Source organism: Rhinatrema bivittatum, chromosome 3 (assembly GCF_901001135.1).
Source record: "Rhinatrema bivittatum chromosome 3, aRhiBiv1.1, whole genome shotgun sequence".
In the NCBI taxonomy this organism is placed as follows: domain Eukaryota; kingdom Metazoa; phylum Chordata; class Amphibia; order Gymnophiona; family Rhinatrematidae; genus Rhinatrema; species Rhinatrema bivittatum.
In genome coordinates this window covers 410,525,625-410,543,442 of record NC_042617.1, presented here as the reverse complement: position 1 = coordinate 410,543,442, position 17,818 = coordinate 410,525,625, and the positions used below count along the sequence as shown (strand labels likewise).

General features: G+C 44.2%; 1 protein-coding gene across 1 annotated transcript in view; it reads left to right on the top strand.

The window, feature by feature from the left end:
* ZNF451 (zinc finger protein 451) overlaps window positions 1-17,818 on the top strand; it is a 347,114-nt gene that overhangs the window by 111,040 nt on the left and 218,256 nt on the right. The window contains 1 exon segment of the mRNA XM_029595684.1: window positions 6,454-6,607. Coding sequence (XP_029451544.1) covers window positions 6,454-6,607 — 154 coding nt within the window.

Here is a 17,818-nt window from a genome sequence, read left to right as displayed (position 1 = left end):
TGTTTCAGTGCCAGGAAAAATTGTGGAGACTGTTATAAATAATAAAATCACAAAACATTTAGATACACATGATTTGATAGGACACAGCCAACATGGATTTAGCCAAGAGAAGGCTTGCCTCACAAATCTCCTATGTTTTTTTGAAGGGGTAAATAAACATGTGGACAAAGGTGAACCAGTAGATGTGGTGTATTTAGATTTTCAAAAGTATTTGACAAAGTCCCACATGAGAGGCTTTTAAGAAAATTAGAAAGTCATGGGATAGGAGGCAATGCCCTTTTATGGGTTGCAAGCTGGTTAAAATACAGGAAACAGAGTAGGATTAAATGGTCAGTTTTCACAGTGGAAAAGGGTAAACAGTGGAGTACCTCAGGGATCTGTACTTGGACCAGTGCTATTTAATATATTTATAAATGATCTGGAAAGACGTATGATGAGTGAGATGATCAAATTTGCAGATCATACAAAATTATGCGGAGTAGTAAAATCTCAAGCGGATTGTGATGAATTACAGGAGGACCTTGCGAGACTAGAAGATTGGGCTTCCAAAGGGCAGATAAAATTTAACGTGGACAAGTGCAAAGTGATGCATATAGGGAAAAATAACCCTTGCTGTAGTTACACAATGTTAGGTTCCATCTTAGGAGTTACCACCCAAGAAAGAGATGTAGGCGTCATAGTGGATAATACATTGAAATTGTTGGCTTTGTGTGCTGTGGTGATCAAACAAGCAAACAATGTTAGGAATTATTAGGAAGGGAATGACAAAACGGAAGATGTCATAATGCCTTTGTATCGCTCCATGGTGAAACCGCACCTTGGATACTGTGTGCAATTCTGTTCACCGCATCTTGGAAAAGGATATAGTTTCACTGGAGAGGGTGTAGGAAGGGCGACCAAAATAAGGGGCATGGAATGGCTGCCCTATGATGAAAGGCTAAAGAAGTTAGGTGAAGCGACGACTGAGGGGGGGATATGATAGAAGTCTACAAAATCATGAAAGGATTTGAACAAGTTAATGTAAATCGGTTATTCACTCTCTTAGATAATAGAAGAACCAGGGGGCACTCCATGAAATTAGAAAGTAGCTCATTTAAAACAAATCAAATACAATTTTTTCACTCAGCACATAGTTAAGCTTTGGAATTCATTGCAGAGGATGTGATTACAGCAGTTAGTGTAACTGGGTTTAAAAAAGGTTTAGATAAGTTCCTAGTGGAAAAATCCATAAACTGCTATTATGGTAATTAATAAGCAGTAGTAGCTTGTGAATTATCTAATGTTGGGTACTTGCCATGTACTTGTGACTTGGACTGGTCACTGTTAGAAACAGGATGCTGGGCTTGATAGACCCTTGGTCTGACCTAGTATGGCATACCTTATGTTCTTATGTTCTAAGTTTAGGGGTGGTAATTCCGGTGTCGCAGGCACATGGTGTCAAACTTGGTATTCTATATTCTTCGTGGTTCCCAACATTGAGGGAACTTTCCAGTCTATTTTGGATCTGAAGTAAATCAAAGATCTAAAAGTACCTCACTTCAGGAAGAATGATTGTGTTGTTGATGGGTGGATTCAGAGCATAAAATCTATAGACTCAAGTGTGATCCTTGATGGATACCAGAAGGGCAAGAGTTTTGCAGTGTTGAACCTGGTGCCGTGGGTGAGGGCACATATGAGACCTTTATAGAAAGTGTTGCTGTCCAGATAGAATCCTCATTCTCAGGCTTCCAGGATCAGGTTCTCTGTTTTACTTCAGGCAAAAGTGAGTTTGGAATGGTGGCTGATAACAGAGAATCTGATGAAGAGAATGGATCTGGAATCCCACTCTTGGATCATAGTAATGACCGATGCAAATCTGTTGGGATGGGGGAGTTCATTGACAAGGTCAGGTGACTCAGGGCAGTTGATTGGCAAAAGAATCCCATTGGTCAATCAACTGTTGGAGCAGAGCAATTTGGTTGGCTCTTCTGTGTGCACAAATTCTCTAGGGTTAGGAAGTCAGGATGTTGTTGGACACCAAGAGTGCTCAGGTGTTGGCAGAAGCAGATCCTCTATTGGCTTGGGCGGAGAAGCACCTAAGTTTGATTTCAGCATCTCACATAGTGGGAGTGGAGAATATTAAAGTGGACTTCCTCAACCTAAATGCTCTAGATTGGGGGAATGGGAGCTCTCAGTAAAGGTTTTTCCTTGCTTAGTGAATCGATGGGAGGAACCCGTAAAAGATCTGATGATGACCAGAAAACACCAAAATGGCAAAGATCTTCAGGAGAAGAAACCCAACGTCGTCTGGGTTGGATACCCTGATTCATTATTAGCCAATACAACACCTTCTGTGTTTTTCCCCATTGGCCACTTAATGGCAGAGTATTGGCCCAGGTATCCTTGGTATGCAAATCTGATCAGGTTGTTGATTGGGAGTTCTTAGTGTGTATCTATAGTCCCAGAATCCAGTGGAACATGGAGATCCAGCTTGATTTTGTTTTACTGCCTTGCCCTTGAGAGATCTCAATTGAGAAGTTACTCTCAGGAGGTTGTGGATTCACGCTTGCATTCTAGGAAGACCTCTGTCCTTGCTATATGTAAGGGTATGTTGTATACTTGAAGATTGGTGTTTGGTGAATATATCCATTCCTCTCATCCACTGTCTTGCATGGTGGCTAGAACCTTCAGATCTGCTCAGAGGTCTTTGGTTGATGGAAGTTTGGCTGCCGCGGCGTCATCTTGCTGACCTCCTCCGGCATCCCCGGACCAGCTAGACACTGCCTTCCGCCATGTTCTCCTGAGGCCTAAGGGTGTGCGCGCGGCGCAGCCCCGACTCAAGTACCAGTTGTGGCGCGAACCTCAGGGGCATCCCCCTGAGATGACATCATCATCACCAGATATTTAAGGTCTCTTGTTTTGCTAGCTAATCGAGTTAGCAAAGGGTTTCATACCTAGCTGCCTCCAGGTATCGCTGCGGATGGGATTCGCTCTCTGCTTACCTTGCTACTCTGCCTCCTCGGACTTTACCAGGGGTACCCGCTCCTCGGAGGTCTCGCTCTCTCTCTTGCTTTTCAGATCACACTCTGGAACTGGTACTCACTTCTCGAGGGCCCACGTTCCCGGACCTGCTACCGAATATAACTTCTTCCAGGAAGTCACCTCTGCCTACAACACCAGTGAGTTACCATCTCTCTCTCAGAGCTTTCCCTGGAACCAGGTACTCGCTCCTCGAGGGCCTACTTCATTCCAGCTCCTGGGCTGTTCTAAGAGACTATTGTGTGAGTGATACCATCAAGGTTCTGTTCATGAACTCTGCATACTCTGCCTACTCCTGTCTCAATTTCTCTACAGCTCAGCCATCCTGGGATCGCTGTTCCAGTGCCTGAGGGACTACAGCCCAGCCGGGCTCTTCCAGCTCACTACTGCCACCTCTGATGGTTCTCTAAAACAGTTTAATAAAAGAACTTGTGTGTGTCTGTCTCCCAACTCTGAGCCTGACCGGTGGTCCCTCTCAGGATCTTCCCCCGTGGGCGTGGTCATCTGCCACCGGCCCAAGGATCCACCCACAACTATCACAAAAAATAACAAAGTTAATGAGGGAAGCAATGCAACCTATTTTGAGCTTCAAAATTGGCATTTTCTAATCAGTTCTAATGAAATTTGTTGGTAGACATCGGAGGAAGAGAATGCTAAGGCACCAAGACTTTGGGAAAGTGATGCCAAAAGTCACATGAATAGCCTAAGGCACTGTAAAGGGGTAAAAGGTCACCAGTAGTATCTGGTGTTTTCTAAGGCACCATCAGAGGAGGAAAGCAGCTGGAGTGTCAAGAATACTCCAAGGGTTTAAAATAGAGCACTGATAATTGGCATAAACCCCCAAAGTGCCAAAGTGGTACCAGTAGTGGTATAGACATCCTAAGGCACCATGAAGGGAGAACAAGGCAGCAGAAGTGCAGAAAAGAATCCCAGGCTCTGAAAAAACAACACAAATATTGGGAATGAAGACCCCCAAAAGCACCATGAGAGGTACAAAGCCACACACAGTGGCAAGAGCACCCAAAAGTGTACAGTCAGGAGAATGACAGCAAACCCCGAAGGTGTAACTCATAACCAAGTCATATTGTACAACTCATAACCAAGTCATATTGTACATATTGTATATAGGCTATATGCCATTTCTATATACCCACATCTAATATTTAATTTTAATTTTATTCATATGTTACAATGTTCCTTATATTTATTGTTTAATCAACTGTTCTCTTGTTACAATGTAAAATAGGGCAGTTCCGGCTCTATTCAACCTGTTTTCTGGAAACCGATGTGATATCTCGATCGAATGTCGGTATACAAAAGAAATAAATAAATAAAAATAAAAATAAATATAGCAGCAAGGTTCCCAAAGTGTATCAGGGGAATGGACGGTAGCAAAGCAGAATAGAAGCAAGACTCCCCAAGGTGAAAGGTGAAGCAACATGAGCAGGGCAAAATGGCAGCAAGACCCCCAAGATGTAGACTCTAAAGTATAGCGGAAAGGAATCATGACAGCAAGACCAACATAGAGTAACATAAGGGGTATAGCAGCAAGGCAGATTGGCAGCAAGACCCCTCCCCCAACGTAACACTGGGCATAGCAACTAGGTAGAGTAGCAGCGAGACCCCCCCAAGTGTAGCATAATGGATAGAGCTGAAAGGCAGCATATCATCAAAACCCTAATGTGTAGAGTCTGGGGTACAGCAGCAAGACTGAGTGGTAGCAGGGTCCCCGGGTGTATCATCAAGCAGGGCAGCTTCACCTTGATTGATCCTCCATCCTGTCTACTTTCCCTCTTCTCCCGCCTCGGCTCTGTCCTGATAACTACCTCATTCAGGAATTTCTTGGTTGCTATACTATTATTCGTCTCATATTATCCATGCACTCAACTTTTCCACAACAGGATAGGTTTGAAAACGTGTCCTAAATTTTTACCAAAAATGATCTCTTCATTTCATTTAAATCCGTTCATTGTTCTACCAACATTTTTCCTGAAACTACACAGGATAAATGCAAACAGGCTCTTCATACACTGAATTGCAGAAGAGCTTTACTGTTCTGTCTGGAAAGGAACAGATACTATAGAAGTCCTTATAGCTGTTCCATCTCCTTCAAACCAGTCAAATGATTTTTAGTTACAGAAAGATCTTTTCACTTAGATTTCTGAGTGTATCTCTTATTGCCATACTCAATCAGAGCAACAACTTCAAAGTGAGGTGAAAGGTCATAAAGTCTAGAGTTACCGCATCTTCCTTAGCCTATGTTCACTCTGTTTTCATAAAAGATATTTGCAAGACTGCCACCTGGTCTACTCATTACTGCTGAGACAGTGCTTCATGCCAAGACAGCAGTTTGATCAAGTACTTTTCAAAAGTTTAATTGCTTCAACTCTCCTGCCAACCTCTTCACCTTATGGGTTTCATGTTTTTCTCTATTAATATAAAAGCATAACAACAATGTTCATGCAACCCTCCGCTTGGGAGTCCCTACATTTGTGGATGATTATTATCCTGCTTGTTCATGAAGAAAGCAAAGTTGTTTACCTCTAACAGTTGTTCGCCATAGATAGCAGGACAAATCAGCCGCACAGTCCCATTTAACTCCCCTTAAACTTGAAAGTTAGCTTGCCACAAAGACCGAGTAGACTTGCGTAAAATCAGTTGTGCAGGAACATCTACAAATAGTCGTAAAAACCTTCCAGGTTTCTCTTAGTTCTGAGAGAACTTTTCTGGCTCAACAACATGTAGCTGATTTATCCTACTGTCTGCAGAGAACATGTGTTACAGGTAAGCAACTTTGCCTTTATTCAGATTTGCTTTGTCTTTTTTTTTTTTTTTTTTGCTTCGCTCTTTGTGGTTGCATTAGGACTTTACATTAGCTGTCTGTTTTTATTGAAAAATCTCTCTACATCAATTTAACTTTTGTCCCACATAGTATTTCTCATATAACAGTGATTCTCAAACCTGTCCTGGGGGACTCCCAGCCAGTCAGGATTTTAGTTTATCCACAGTGAATATGCATGAGATAAATTTGCAATGTACTTCCTCCAATGCATGCAAATTTATTTCATGCATGTGCATTGTGGACATCCAGACAACCTGACTAGCTGGGGATGGTCCTCCAAGCAGGTTTGGCAACCACTGTCATATAATGTTACTCATAGCAGTCAAATTCTGTTAAGTGTAGTTAGTTCTGTTTTGCTATATACCATTAAGTGGATGTTGACTTACTGAATGCTGCATAGCATTCGCTGGGCTCCAGCAGGAATGGCGGACAAGAGCTGTGTCCTACTGGGCCCAGTGGGTAAAGAAGTCTGCCTTGTGAACTGCACACCCTCCCCACACAATTAAAAATTATGCATTTATAATAGATTTTGTATGAAAAATGACAATAAAAAATAAAATTAGGAAGTCTGAATACCTTGTTTTATTTTTCAGGTTGGGTTAGCTGATGGGCACCAAAGGAATCTCGCTCCCCAAATCATTCAGTGTTTTGCTTGTCCCAATTGTTTCCTTCTTTTTAATATTCAAGACGACTGCCTGCAACATATGTCCATAGAGAACCATTTTCTTCAGCATTTTAATTTAAATGGTATGTTGATACATAAATTTTGTGGTTTATTACTCAAATCCCACTTATTTAAGCTGGCTTTCCAGGTATCCAATTGTATCCAAACTGTACTCTCATATGTCTGGTAAGAGATTATAGATGATGATAGTTCATTTTAGTATTGTTTTTATGTTTTTTAGTAATCAGATTTTAATTATTGTGAATGTTTTTATTATATAAATTGCCTTGAATTTACAGACTAGGTGATTTTTAATTTTTTTTTTAAATAGTATAAGAGGTGGAGGGAATTGTGATGGTTTCAGATCTGTTAAGCCTTAATTGTATTATTATTTTTTTAACTTTCAAAGGAATGCAGTCTTAATATCAAGCTTGATTTATACTTTTGAAAGGGCTATTAATCAGAAGTTTATTAAAATTCCATATTTAGCCGCTGTGCAGCTCAGCTTATTAGTCAGATAAACCTATGTGGCTAACTTGGCCTATATATGTAGTGGTGTGGCTGCTTCTGGCTAACTTTAGGACAGATGTATAAGCTAACCAGAGTTAGCTGGATAAGTTATCTGGCTAACTCTGAATCTCTGAATTCCTCTCAGTTACGCCTCCAGAATGCTCCTGACTTATCCAGCCAAAATTTTAGCCAGATAAAAAGTTATCCAGCTAGAATTTAGCCGAATAAGTACCAAAATATTTATTTAGCTAGATAACTTTTGAATATGGATCTCCATATGACTAAATTGAAGTGCAGCTATAGAAATGTTTGATAAGTGGTCATGTTTCATAAAAAAACAATTGTTTTAAGCAGCCAGATTCATGACTGTATTCCTTTGGAAAAGCAAGCCAAAACTTGACCTGACATAGCCTGTCGAAAAATATACGTATTCACTAATGGTGAGGTGACTAGATATAACCTGATCTGGGATACATGCTAGTCACGAGACTTTCTAATTATGCTAGGAATTGATCAGTATAATTGTGTGACTTTAGCTAGTAGGTTGGTATGTTGGTACTCAAATATTTTTTGTATTTCAATTGCAATAAATTGTATTTTAAGCTCAGTTAATACTTTTCTTTGTGAGGGTAGGGCATGACACTTGATTGGGTTTTAGGATATTGTTTAATATTTTGAAATAAAGGATTGAAATATGATTATGTTCTGATAATTGTATTTAACTGATATAATTATAGATTATTGATGCATTATTGTATTTTGTTGTATTTTTATGTGCTGATTATTTTGTATACCACTTTGGATTAAACCTTAGTTTAGGGAAGGTAGTATATAATTGCTAACATAATTTTATGGTTTTGCACATTTCTCCATTACTTGAGTTGTATAAGAAACATTGTTATGTGCAGTGTTGATTATTTGATTATGTAAACTAGTTTGATGCCTGCATAAAAAAGTTTTTAAACAACTTATAGAGGCAGAAGTGTATGATAGAGCAGTGGTTCTCTACCTTTTCCCATTGTGACACACCTGATGGACAATGCTCCCATGTGTGACACCGCTCACAATCCACAGCTAAACTAAAAAACAGTCTCAGTATTACTTTTATTGTTAAGAATGACACAAGGGAAAGATAAGAGTATTCTCTCTGAACAGAAATAAATTTTTGTACAAGCTGCATTCTCTGTCCCCCATGGGGGCCACCAACCTTTTTTCTTCTGCTTTCACTTTCAGGCCCAGCAAGGGAATATAGAATCTGTTATCACTAGCACAAAAGAGAAAGAGAATTGTATTTCTCGCTGGGCTCCAGCAGGAATGGCGGACAAGAGCTGTGTCCTACTGGGCCCAGTGGGTAAAGAAGTCTGCCTTGTGAACTGCATACCCTCCCCTCCCCACACAATTAAAAATTATGCATTTATAATAGATTTTGTATGAAAAATGACATTAAAAAAAACACTTGGAACCCATATGGCATTAGGTCTACTGTAACGTGTCCAGTATGGTCTTAGCACTCAGAAAGTCACAAGTAAAAGAATTAAAACAACAATATAGTAAAACCTCCATACTAAAACAACACTAACTGCCAGCACACAAACAGTAACAATCCTACTTATAAAAAAGGTAGACATGCTACTATTACATCAGGCCCTAAAATATCAATACACCTCATATTAGGAAAATAGAACAAGCCATTCTGCTATAGATTCCTACACAGAAACTACACGCTGGCAGAATACCTCACCTCATTCATACATGCAGAATACAGACAGACCCTCACCAAATACAGATTAAAAAGAGCATACTGTAAGTACGAATAGAAATTTTGCAGACAAACTGCTGGAAACCACATCAGTAGAACAATGGAAAAAGACTCACCATTCCTCAAAAAAAAATAAAAATATATATATATATATATAATCAATAGTAATAAAATCATACTTCATAAATGGCTGAAAAGCAAGTAAAAACTTATGAAAATGTTCCAAACACCAATAAAACATTTCAAAACAGCAGACAAACATCCATTTAAAAAAAAAAAAAGTCTCTGTTCTCCATAGCTGAGAACTTTTGATTTCACAGTGCTCTGAGATTGTTTTGGATTAGCAAGAGGAAGAGGAGGGGGGTTGTTGCTCAAACTTTCTCCTCTCTCTTTCTTTCATATTTGCACATAGGGCCAGATTTTCATACCTACGCGCAGGCGTAGATTTGTGCGCGCAACCTGGCGCGCACAAATCTACGACCGATTTTTATAACATGTGCGCGCAGCCCCGCACATGTTATAAAATCCGGGGTCGGTGCGCACAAGGGGGTGCCGAGCCCTAGGGGAGCCCCTATCTAACCTGCCCCCCAGCCCTACCTAAACCCCCCTACCTTTATTTTTTTTATTTACTCCTGCTTGCACTGGCCGAGTGCTGGCACACGATCCCCAGGCCCAGCGGCAGTGGAGAGGTCTCTGGCCACGGCCACGCCCCACCCATTTTTCAAGCCCCGGGACTTACATGCGTCGCTGGGCCTATGCAAAATAGGCTCGGTGCGCGTAACACCCCCCCCCCCCCCCCCCCCACGCGCGTAAATCCACCCCATACTTTCTGCCTCACTCGCATGCTCAAGTCTCTCACAAACACACAGGCTGTCTCTCACTCACTCTTGCTCAGGCTTGCGGGTGCACACACACACACGCAGGCGATCTCTCACTTTCACATGCTCAGCATCACACAGGCACACACACAATAGCTGTCTCTCACTCTCATGCTCAACCTCACACAGGCACACACACATACACAGGCAGTCTCTTATTCTCTCGTGCTCAGTCTCACACAGACACACACACAGGTTGCCTCTCACTTGTTCTCAGTCTCACAGGTGCGCACACACACACTCGCTGTCTCTCACTCACATGCTCAGCCTCACACATGTAAAAACACACACAGCCTCTCTCACATGCTCAGTCTAACACAGACACATACAGGCTCTCTCACCCTCACAATCTCAGTCTAACACAGACACACATCCAGGCTGTTTCTCACTTGTGCTCAGTCTCTCACAGGCACACACACATATTGACTGACTCTCAACTCACAGGCTCTCACCCACGTGCTCAGTTTCACACAAACACACCCACAGGGAGTCTCTTACTCTCACACGCTCAGTCTCAGACAGACACGCACACATTGGCTGTCTCTCTTCTTCCAGAAGCACAACTATCAGCAGCCTGTTTAAAGGTTACTGCTTAGATTGTAAGCTCTTTGGAACAGGGACTAATTGCACTTGAATTCAAAAAGAAAATCTTGTATGCCACGTTGAGCATTAGTTGAAAAGACAGGCTAAAAATCCCAAAATTATATTAAATATAGTTAAAAAAAATGGATATTTCACTTACATTTAATGGGGTGGGTAGGCTTGCCTAGTACTGATTTTCCAATCTGAATCAAAAGATTAATTCCTCCTCCCCACAATAACAGATGTATTCTGTCCATTTTCTCCCTTTTTCTTGTTAAGTGCTCACTCATTCCCTGAACCCCTTGTTTGTGCTTTCACACCTTAAACCTCCCTTGCACGCTCTCTCATCCCTAGCTCCCTTGCTTTCACCCCCCAGCCCCTCTTGGTCACTTGCTCAACTCCCAGCCACCATTACTCACTCTTAACATCCCACCAGCTTCCCTTGCTCACTCTCCCTTCCCCCACTCTCTTCCCCTTTATTTTTTGCTTCCCCCCCCCCCCCCCCCCATCCATTATTTTTCCCTTTGCTCATTCTGGCCCCGTTCACTTTTTGGCCCACCCTTCTAATCCTCCCTTTGCGATACTCCACATGATAGGAAAAAAACAGAAGCAGCAATTCTTACATGCAATTGCCTGCTTCCTCCTATGCTGGCTCAATATGAAGTTTGACCTGTGCAGGCCTAGCAGGTCTCGCAAGACTACAGGACCTCATACAGCTCAAATATAACAGTTAATCAATAGAGGAAGAAGCAAGCAGCTGTAGGTAACAAATCCGCTTTTTTCCTCTTTCCAGCAGGTGGGCAGTGTGTGGGGGGGGGATGATTAAGAGGAGGAGGCCTGCAAACTGCGAAGGATTGCTTCGAGGAGGGTAGAGAGTGGCTGTCACAGTAGGGACTCATTCTCTTTCTTGGGGCCTCGGGGGCTGACGGTTGTGCCTCTTCAGATTTGGCTTGCACTGCTCCTTCTCTTGTTCCTGCATGGGTCCACCTCACTTCCTCTTCCGGGCCGTGCCGATAAGGAGGCCAAAGCGCCCGCATGTTCTTTCCAGATGGCCGCTTAGTGTTGCAGTCGGCTCTGCTGCTAGCATTCCGCCTGGGCTTGAAAATGCTGACCGCCTGGGCTGAGGAAGAGATCTCCACATTCCACTGGAGCAGAGGGAAGATTAGCTGAATCAGCAGCAGACCAGGAGGCAGCGACACATAGTGGTGTGTTGTGACACACTGGTTGAGAATCGCTGTGATAGAGCACACTTTCAGTTTTTTGGATTGTCTTCCCATCAGCATGGTAAATAGCTCCCAAAAAAAGAAACAAATAGTAAAAGTGCTCAACAAGGATGTTGCACATTTTAGGGTTCTAAAAGGTTGGTGTCTTTTTCCTTCTTTCTGTGCTCTTGCCCCCCTCCCCCCCCCCCCCGGTCAAGAAATTGGTTTGCTCTTTCCCAACAGAAAGTACATCTATATAAGCACTTAAAGCTTATCAAATGGCCTGGCTTGGCCGCATTATAGGATTAATAAAGAAAGGAAAGACATGGAAAGTTCAACCAATCTCCAAAAAGTTCAAAGCTTTATTTGTAATTTAAGCAAGTGAAACATTCAGGTTGTGAACTTCCAGCCAAAAATATACATATCAGAAATTTTACGGTCCCCCGACACAGGCTATGTTCTAAAAAAAAACAAAAAAAAACTGCGTCGGGAGGGAACCTAACTAAAACAGAAATTTTCTTTTTAAAAAAAACAAAAAATTTTTTTGTTTTCGTTATGCTCCCTCTTGACGTATTTTTTTCGAAACACGGCCCTTGGCGGGGGGACGTTGAAATGTTTGATATGTATATTTTTGGCTGGATGCTGACAACCTGAATGTTTCGCTTGCTTAAATTACAAATAAAACTTTGAACTTTTTGGAGATTGGTTGAACTTTCCACGTCCTTCCTTTCTTTATTGGTCTTTCATTTTTTTTTTTTTTTGCAAGTTTTTATTTATGCATGAAAGGCATATCAGACAGAAGAACATGATATCCAGATTATTAACATGTAAAAGTACAAACTGAATTTGTGAACAATAAAACAACCATAAACAACCAATGTCTCGGCTCAGTTTTGAAGCCAGATTACATTATCATACCCAGTCGCAGACAATAGCCTCTCAATAATTTTTTCCCCCCTAACCCGCTCCCCTCCCTCTAATTCCCATCCCCCTCTCCCCCCTCCCCAGATTTCCCTTAAGTAATCTCCATAGACGAGTAGAGCCAACAACCAGCCTACTGTTGTAGCCATGTCAGGTAAGGTGCCCACACAGCCTGAAATTTACCCACCCTATCATGCCGAAGTGCGGTTAAGTAACCCATCTGATAGATCCTTCCCAATCGTGTCTGGACCTGCGACAATGTAGGGGCACCATCAGATTTCCATCTGAACGCTATTTCACTTCTAGCAGCGATATATATCTGTATTAGCAGCGTGGCATGCTTGTCGCTGAGATCCCCGTTCACCAGGCTTAGGAGACACCCCTTGGGATCCAGTCGTATCGTAACTCCCAGGACTTGGGTTGCAAACCCCGTAATTATATCCCAAAAAGCTTGTATCTTGGGACACCCCCACCACATGTGATAGAAGGTCCCCTTACCGCCGCATGATCTCCAGCAAGTACCACTGACTCGGGGGTTCATACGGTTAATTTGTCCGGGGACATACACCATCGATACATTAATTTATATCCGTTTTCTTTGATGTTTGCGGATACAGAGCTCCTACCCACTAGCATATGACACCGGTCCCACTCGTGGTCCTCTAACTGTTGACCCAAATCGGATTCCCACTGTAATTGATAGGATCCTTTGGTTTTATCCGGACTGTTAAGAAGTAAGTAGATCCTAGATATCGGTTTAGATAAAGGACTGCGCTGATCACAAAAGGATTCAAATAGGGATTTACCTCTGGAAAGCTCCCCTGGCGCCCCCTCCGATCGTAAAAAGTGAGTGACTTGCATGTATGCGTACCAATCCCTTCGTGTTCCCCCGTACTTTTCCTGGATCTCCGCCAAACCCAACTCAGCTGACCCCTGGAACATTTGTCCAGCCTTCGTGAGCCCCATGCAGGTCCATCTATCTGAGAAAGCTTTTTCCAATCCCGGGGGAAACCCAGTGTTGCGCAAAAAGGAGGTTAAGTGGTAAATCCTCTTGGACCCCGCCACCCTAGGCCTCCACACTGCCCAAAGTCGCAACACCGCCTGGGTGAACGGCGTCAGAGAAGATACGTTGACTTTCTCGACATCCTTACTCCACACCCTGGTTGCCAATGGAAAGTCACCAGATGCTGCCTGCTCGATTGCAATCCAGGATTTAAGTGCGCCCGTCGCGTGCCAACTGACAATCACACCCAATAGGATTGCAGTATAGTACCAACCAATATTAGGGACATTAAAACCTCCCCTCGTTCGGTCCCTATATAAAATGGTCCTAGAAACCCTAGGCGGTTTATGCTTCCATATAAAGCGGAACAATTTTCTCTGCCATATCCTGATAGCCCCATCCGGCACTGCCACCGGCAACGTCTGAAAGACATAGCAAAGCCGGGGTAGGATGTTCATCTTAATGGCCGCTATCCTGCCTAGCCAAGATAGATCAGTCCTGTCCCACCTGTCCAAGTCTTGTTGTATCTGAGACCACAAGGAATCATAATTGAGTTGATATAGAGACTCCAGATGGGCCCCCAGTTTAACCCCCAGGTATTTTATAGAGTCCTTAGCTTGGCGAAAAGGCAGTGCTTTCCCCACGGACACATACTGAGCCTCTGTCATGGAAACATTTAGCAGCTCAGACTTGTCAGCATTGATCTTAAAGCCTGACAGTCTCCCAAACTCCCGAATCTCCTCTAATAAGACTGGTAAGGAGAGCTCTGGCTTGCTGAGAGTAAATAATAGATCGTCTGCAAAGAGCGAGATCTTGAAATCTAAATCCTGAACCGATATGCCGTGTATGCCCGCATGCCGTCTTACTTTCTCGGCCAGTGGTTCTAACGAGAGGGCAAACAACAAGGGCGACAGTGGGCAACCCTGTCGCGTGCCCCTCTTAACTGCGAAAGGGTCTGAGTACGCCCCATTGATTTTGATTCGAGCATGCGGACCACTGTAAAGTTTTCTAACCCAATTAATAAAAAATTCCCCTATACCCATAACTTCCATAACCTTAAATAAATACGGCCAATGCACCCAGTCGAACGCTTTTTCAGCATCCACCGTCAACAGCACCGACGGGATTTCCTTAGACTGTGCCCACCACATCAGTTCCACTACCCTGCGAACATTGTCCGAGGCGAGCCGGCCAGGAATAAATCCCGACTGGTCCCTAGCCACCAACCTAGGAGCTACTCTACCAAGGCGAAGTGCCAGCGCCCTCGCCAAAATTTTCAGGTCAATGTTTATCAGGGATATTGGCCTGTATGACCTGCAGAGGGTGTGGTCTCTTCCGGGCTTGGCCAGCACTGTGATTCCTGCGGTATTGGATTCCTTAGATATTATTCCTCCCCCCCGAAGATCATTATACATATCCACTAGCGGAGGTAACAATTCTGCACTAAAAACTTTATAAAACTTTCCAGAGAACCCGTCCAGCCCAGGAGCCTTCCCCAATTTGAGGCCCTTAATAATAAGGGATATCTCCCCTTCCCTCAATTCCTCATTGAGCGCAGAACACTGCTCTGGAGATAGTACCGGTAGATCGATAGCTTGTAACGATTGGTCTATCTCCTCCTCCGAGCAGAGGGGCTCCGAGTCGTATAGTTTTCGGTAAAATTGATTGAAACATTGCCCAATTTCATGCTGAGAATACACATATTGCCCCTGATCTCCCTTAAGCTTAGTAATTTGGGATTGCGCTGTCTTTTCTTTTAATTTACGGGCAAGCTGTCTTCCAGCCCGATTACCCCATTCAAAATGGTGCTGTTTCAGCAGCTGAAGTTGGTACGCTATCCGATCCCCATCTAAAACCTGAAGCGCCTGCCGAGCGGCCAATAGGGGTTGTAATAGACCAGGGTCGAGAGTACGCTTATGCCTCAATTCTAGACTAGCCACTCTCTCCAATAGAGAGAGTCTCTCCCGGTCCCTCTCCTTCTTAACATATGCCGCTCTGGCTATACACAAACCCCTCACATAGGCCTTTAAGCTATCCCAGACAGTCCCTGGTGACACTTCGCCGTTCCCATTAATATCCAAATAATCGCTAATGTGCTGCTTAAGCTGTGCCACAAACACCTTATCTTCAAGCAATCTATCGTTCAGTCTCCAAAATTTAGTGCCAGCCCGGGAGTCTTTGGTCTGTAGAGTGAGCCATACTGGGGCATGGTCGGACCATGTTATAGTGCCCACCTCCGCTTCCAGGACCTTCCCCACTAAGTCCTTATCCACCAGAAAGTAATCAATCCTGGAATAGGATTGATGGGGGTGGGAGAAAAATGTATAGTTCCTGGATGTGGGATTGCGCAACCCCCATATATCCAGGAGACCACGATCTCCCACAAGATGTTTAAGGGTTTTCCGTGCAAGTTTTCCCCCCACTCCACCACTGTGGGAATTATCCAGATAAGGGTATCTCGTGAGATTAAAATCTCCCCCCACAATGAGGCGCCCTTCGGCCCAGTCGCTAATGACAGCCGATAGTTTCGTATAAAACGCAACTTGATCTACGTTGGGGGCATATACATTCAGGAAAGTATACGTTTCTTCATTAATAGTTGCTTTTACTAGTATATAGCGACCCTCCACATCCCGGATCTCAGAAAAAACATCCGCCACTACCATATTAGCAAACAATATCCCAACCCCTGTGTATTTATTCTGAACAGTAGCTGCAGCATGGAAAACTTGTGGGTAACCTTTAGAAACCAACAAACGCTCGTAGCGTTTTCTAATGTGGGTTTCCTGGCAGAAAATAATATCCGCCTTGTGATGGGCCATATCACGTGTAAACATTTGCCGTTTGTGATACGTGTTCAGACCCTTGACATTAATGGAAAGTATTTTTAAAGGCTTCATGGTGCTGTGTTAAAGGGCAGCCAAAGCCACAATAAAGTCACTGCATAACCGCCGAGACTTGGCCCTCCAAAACTTCCCCTCATAACTGTTCGCCTCTCGCCCCATGGAGTTAGTCTACTCCCACAATTACTCCTCCCCGTGTTCCCCCCTCCCCCCCCCTTCCCCCCAACCCTCCCCCCCTTCCCCACTGCCAACCACTCTGTACAGAGTGAATCCCCTCCAGTAGAGACCTAACGTCACCGCAGGACCTGAACAGGATCCCCTCTCCCTATCAATAAACACAAAAGCAAGTTTAACATCATAAACAGTTAACCCCCTGTGATAATCATGGGTGCTAAATCATGGTCCCTTGTGATTTAAGCAGACCCCCTGTTAATCCACTGCATACCACAGGTCCAATAATATCGGCAGAACTCAAACTCAGTCTATGTCCTCCATACCCTGGCAGTTACCGCCAGCTCACCAGGCCGCCATGTCACAGTCCAGACTAGCTCATCCTGGTTCCTCGAGTCCCGAGGTGCCCGCGGATCTGCGGCGTAATCTTCTTCCCCCATTGTCCACTCTCTTCCAACGTGGGCGATCGTGTTTTCCGCTATTACTCCCTGCAGAAGATGCAGAGGGCCCCTCGGCACCCACGGCTGGTAAGCCGGCGCCCCGCAGTATGTCTTCCGCTTCCATCACTCGCTGTACACGGGACTGTACGCCGTTTATCGAGAAGAGTAGACCAAATGGGAAAAGCCATCTGTACTTAATATTTTGGGCGCGAAGTATGTTGATGACATCCTTAAATTCACGCCTTTTCCGGATAGTGGAAATTGCCAGGTCTTGGAACACCTCAATTTTACAGTCTTTCCAAGTTATAGAACCCTGGGCTCGCGCTGCTCGTGCTACCGCTTCCTTAACAAGAAAGCTATGAAAGCAGGCTATTATGTCCTTCGTCTGCTTGTTCCTCGGGTTACCAAAAGCTCTATGTGCTCTCTCTAACACCACTTCCCGCGGCTTCTCCTGGATACCCTCTGGATCCAACAAATAAGCACAAATGTCCTGCACCACTTGTGTGCAATCTTTAAAGGCGTCCCCTTCTGGCACCCCACGGAATCTGAGATTTACTCACCTGGTTCTGTTTTCTAGATCTTCAACATGGGAATGGAGCTCCTCGTGGGCGTCCCGAAGCTGTCCCAGCTCCTCCCGGACCGAGTCCAGCTCTGCTTGCGTGTCCTGCAGGCCCTGCTCATTTTCGGCCGCTCTCCTTTCCAGTTCACGGACATCTGTTTTTGTGCTCTCTAGCATATCTCCAAGCTCCTGACGGAAGCGGGCCATGTCCCCCCGCAATTCTTGAAACCAGGCGCGAAATTCTCCCCGGTTAGGGATCTCCGCATCCGCGGGTGCGATCGCCGTCTCCGCCTCCCCCTCCGGCTCCGGAATCGTCGCCATCTTGCCTGCTTCCTCGAGTGCTGCCACTGTGCTCGCCGCCGCAAAGGAGAAGCGATTTAAATCGGGCTTTTTCCGTGGAGTGGCCATGAATGATGTGCAGGGACC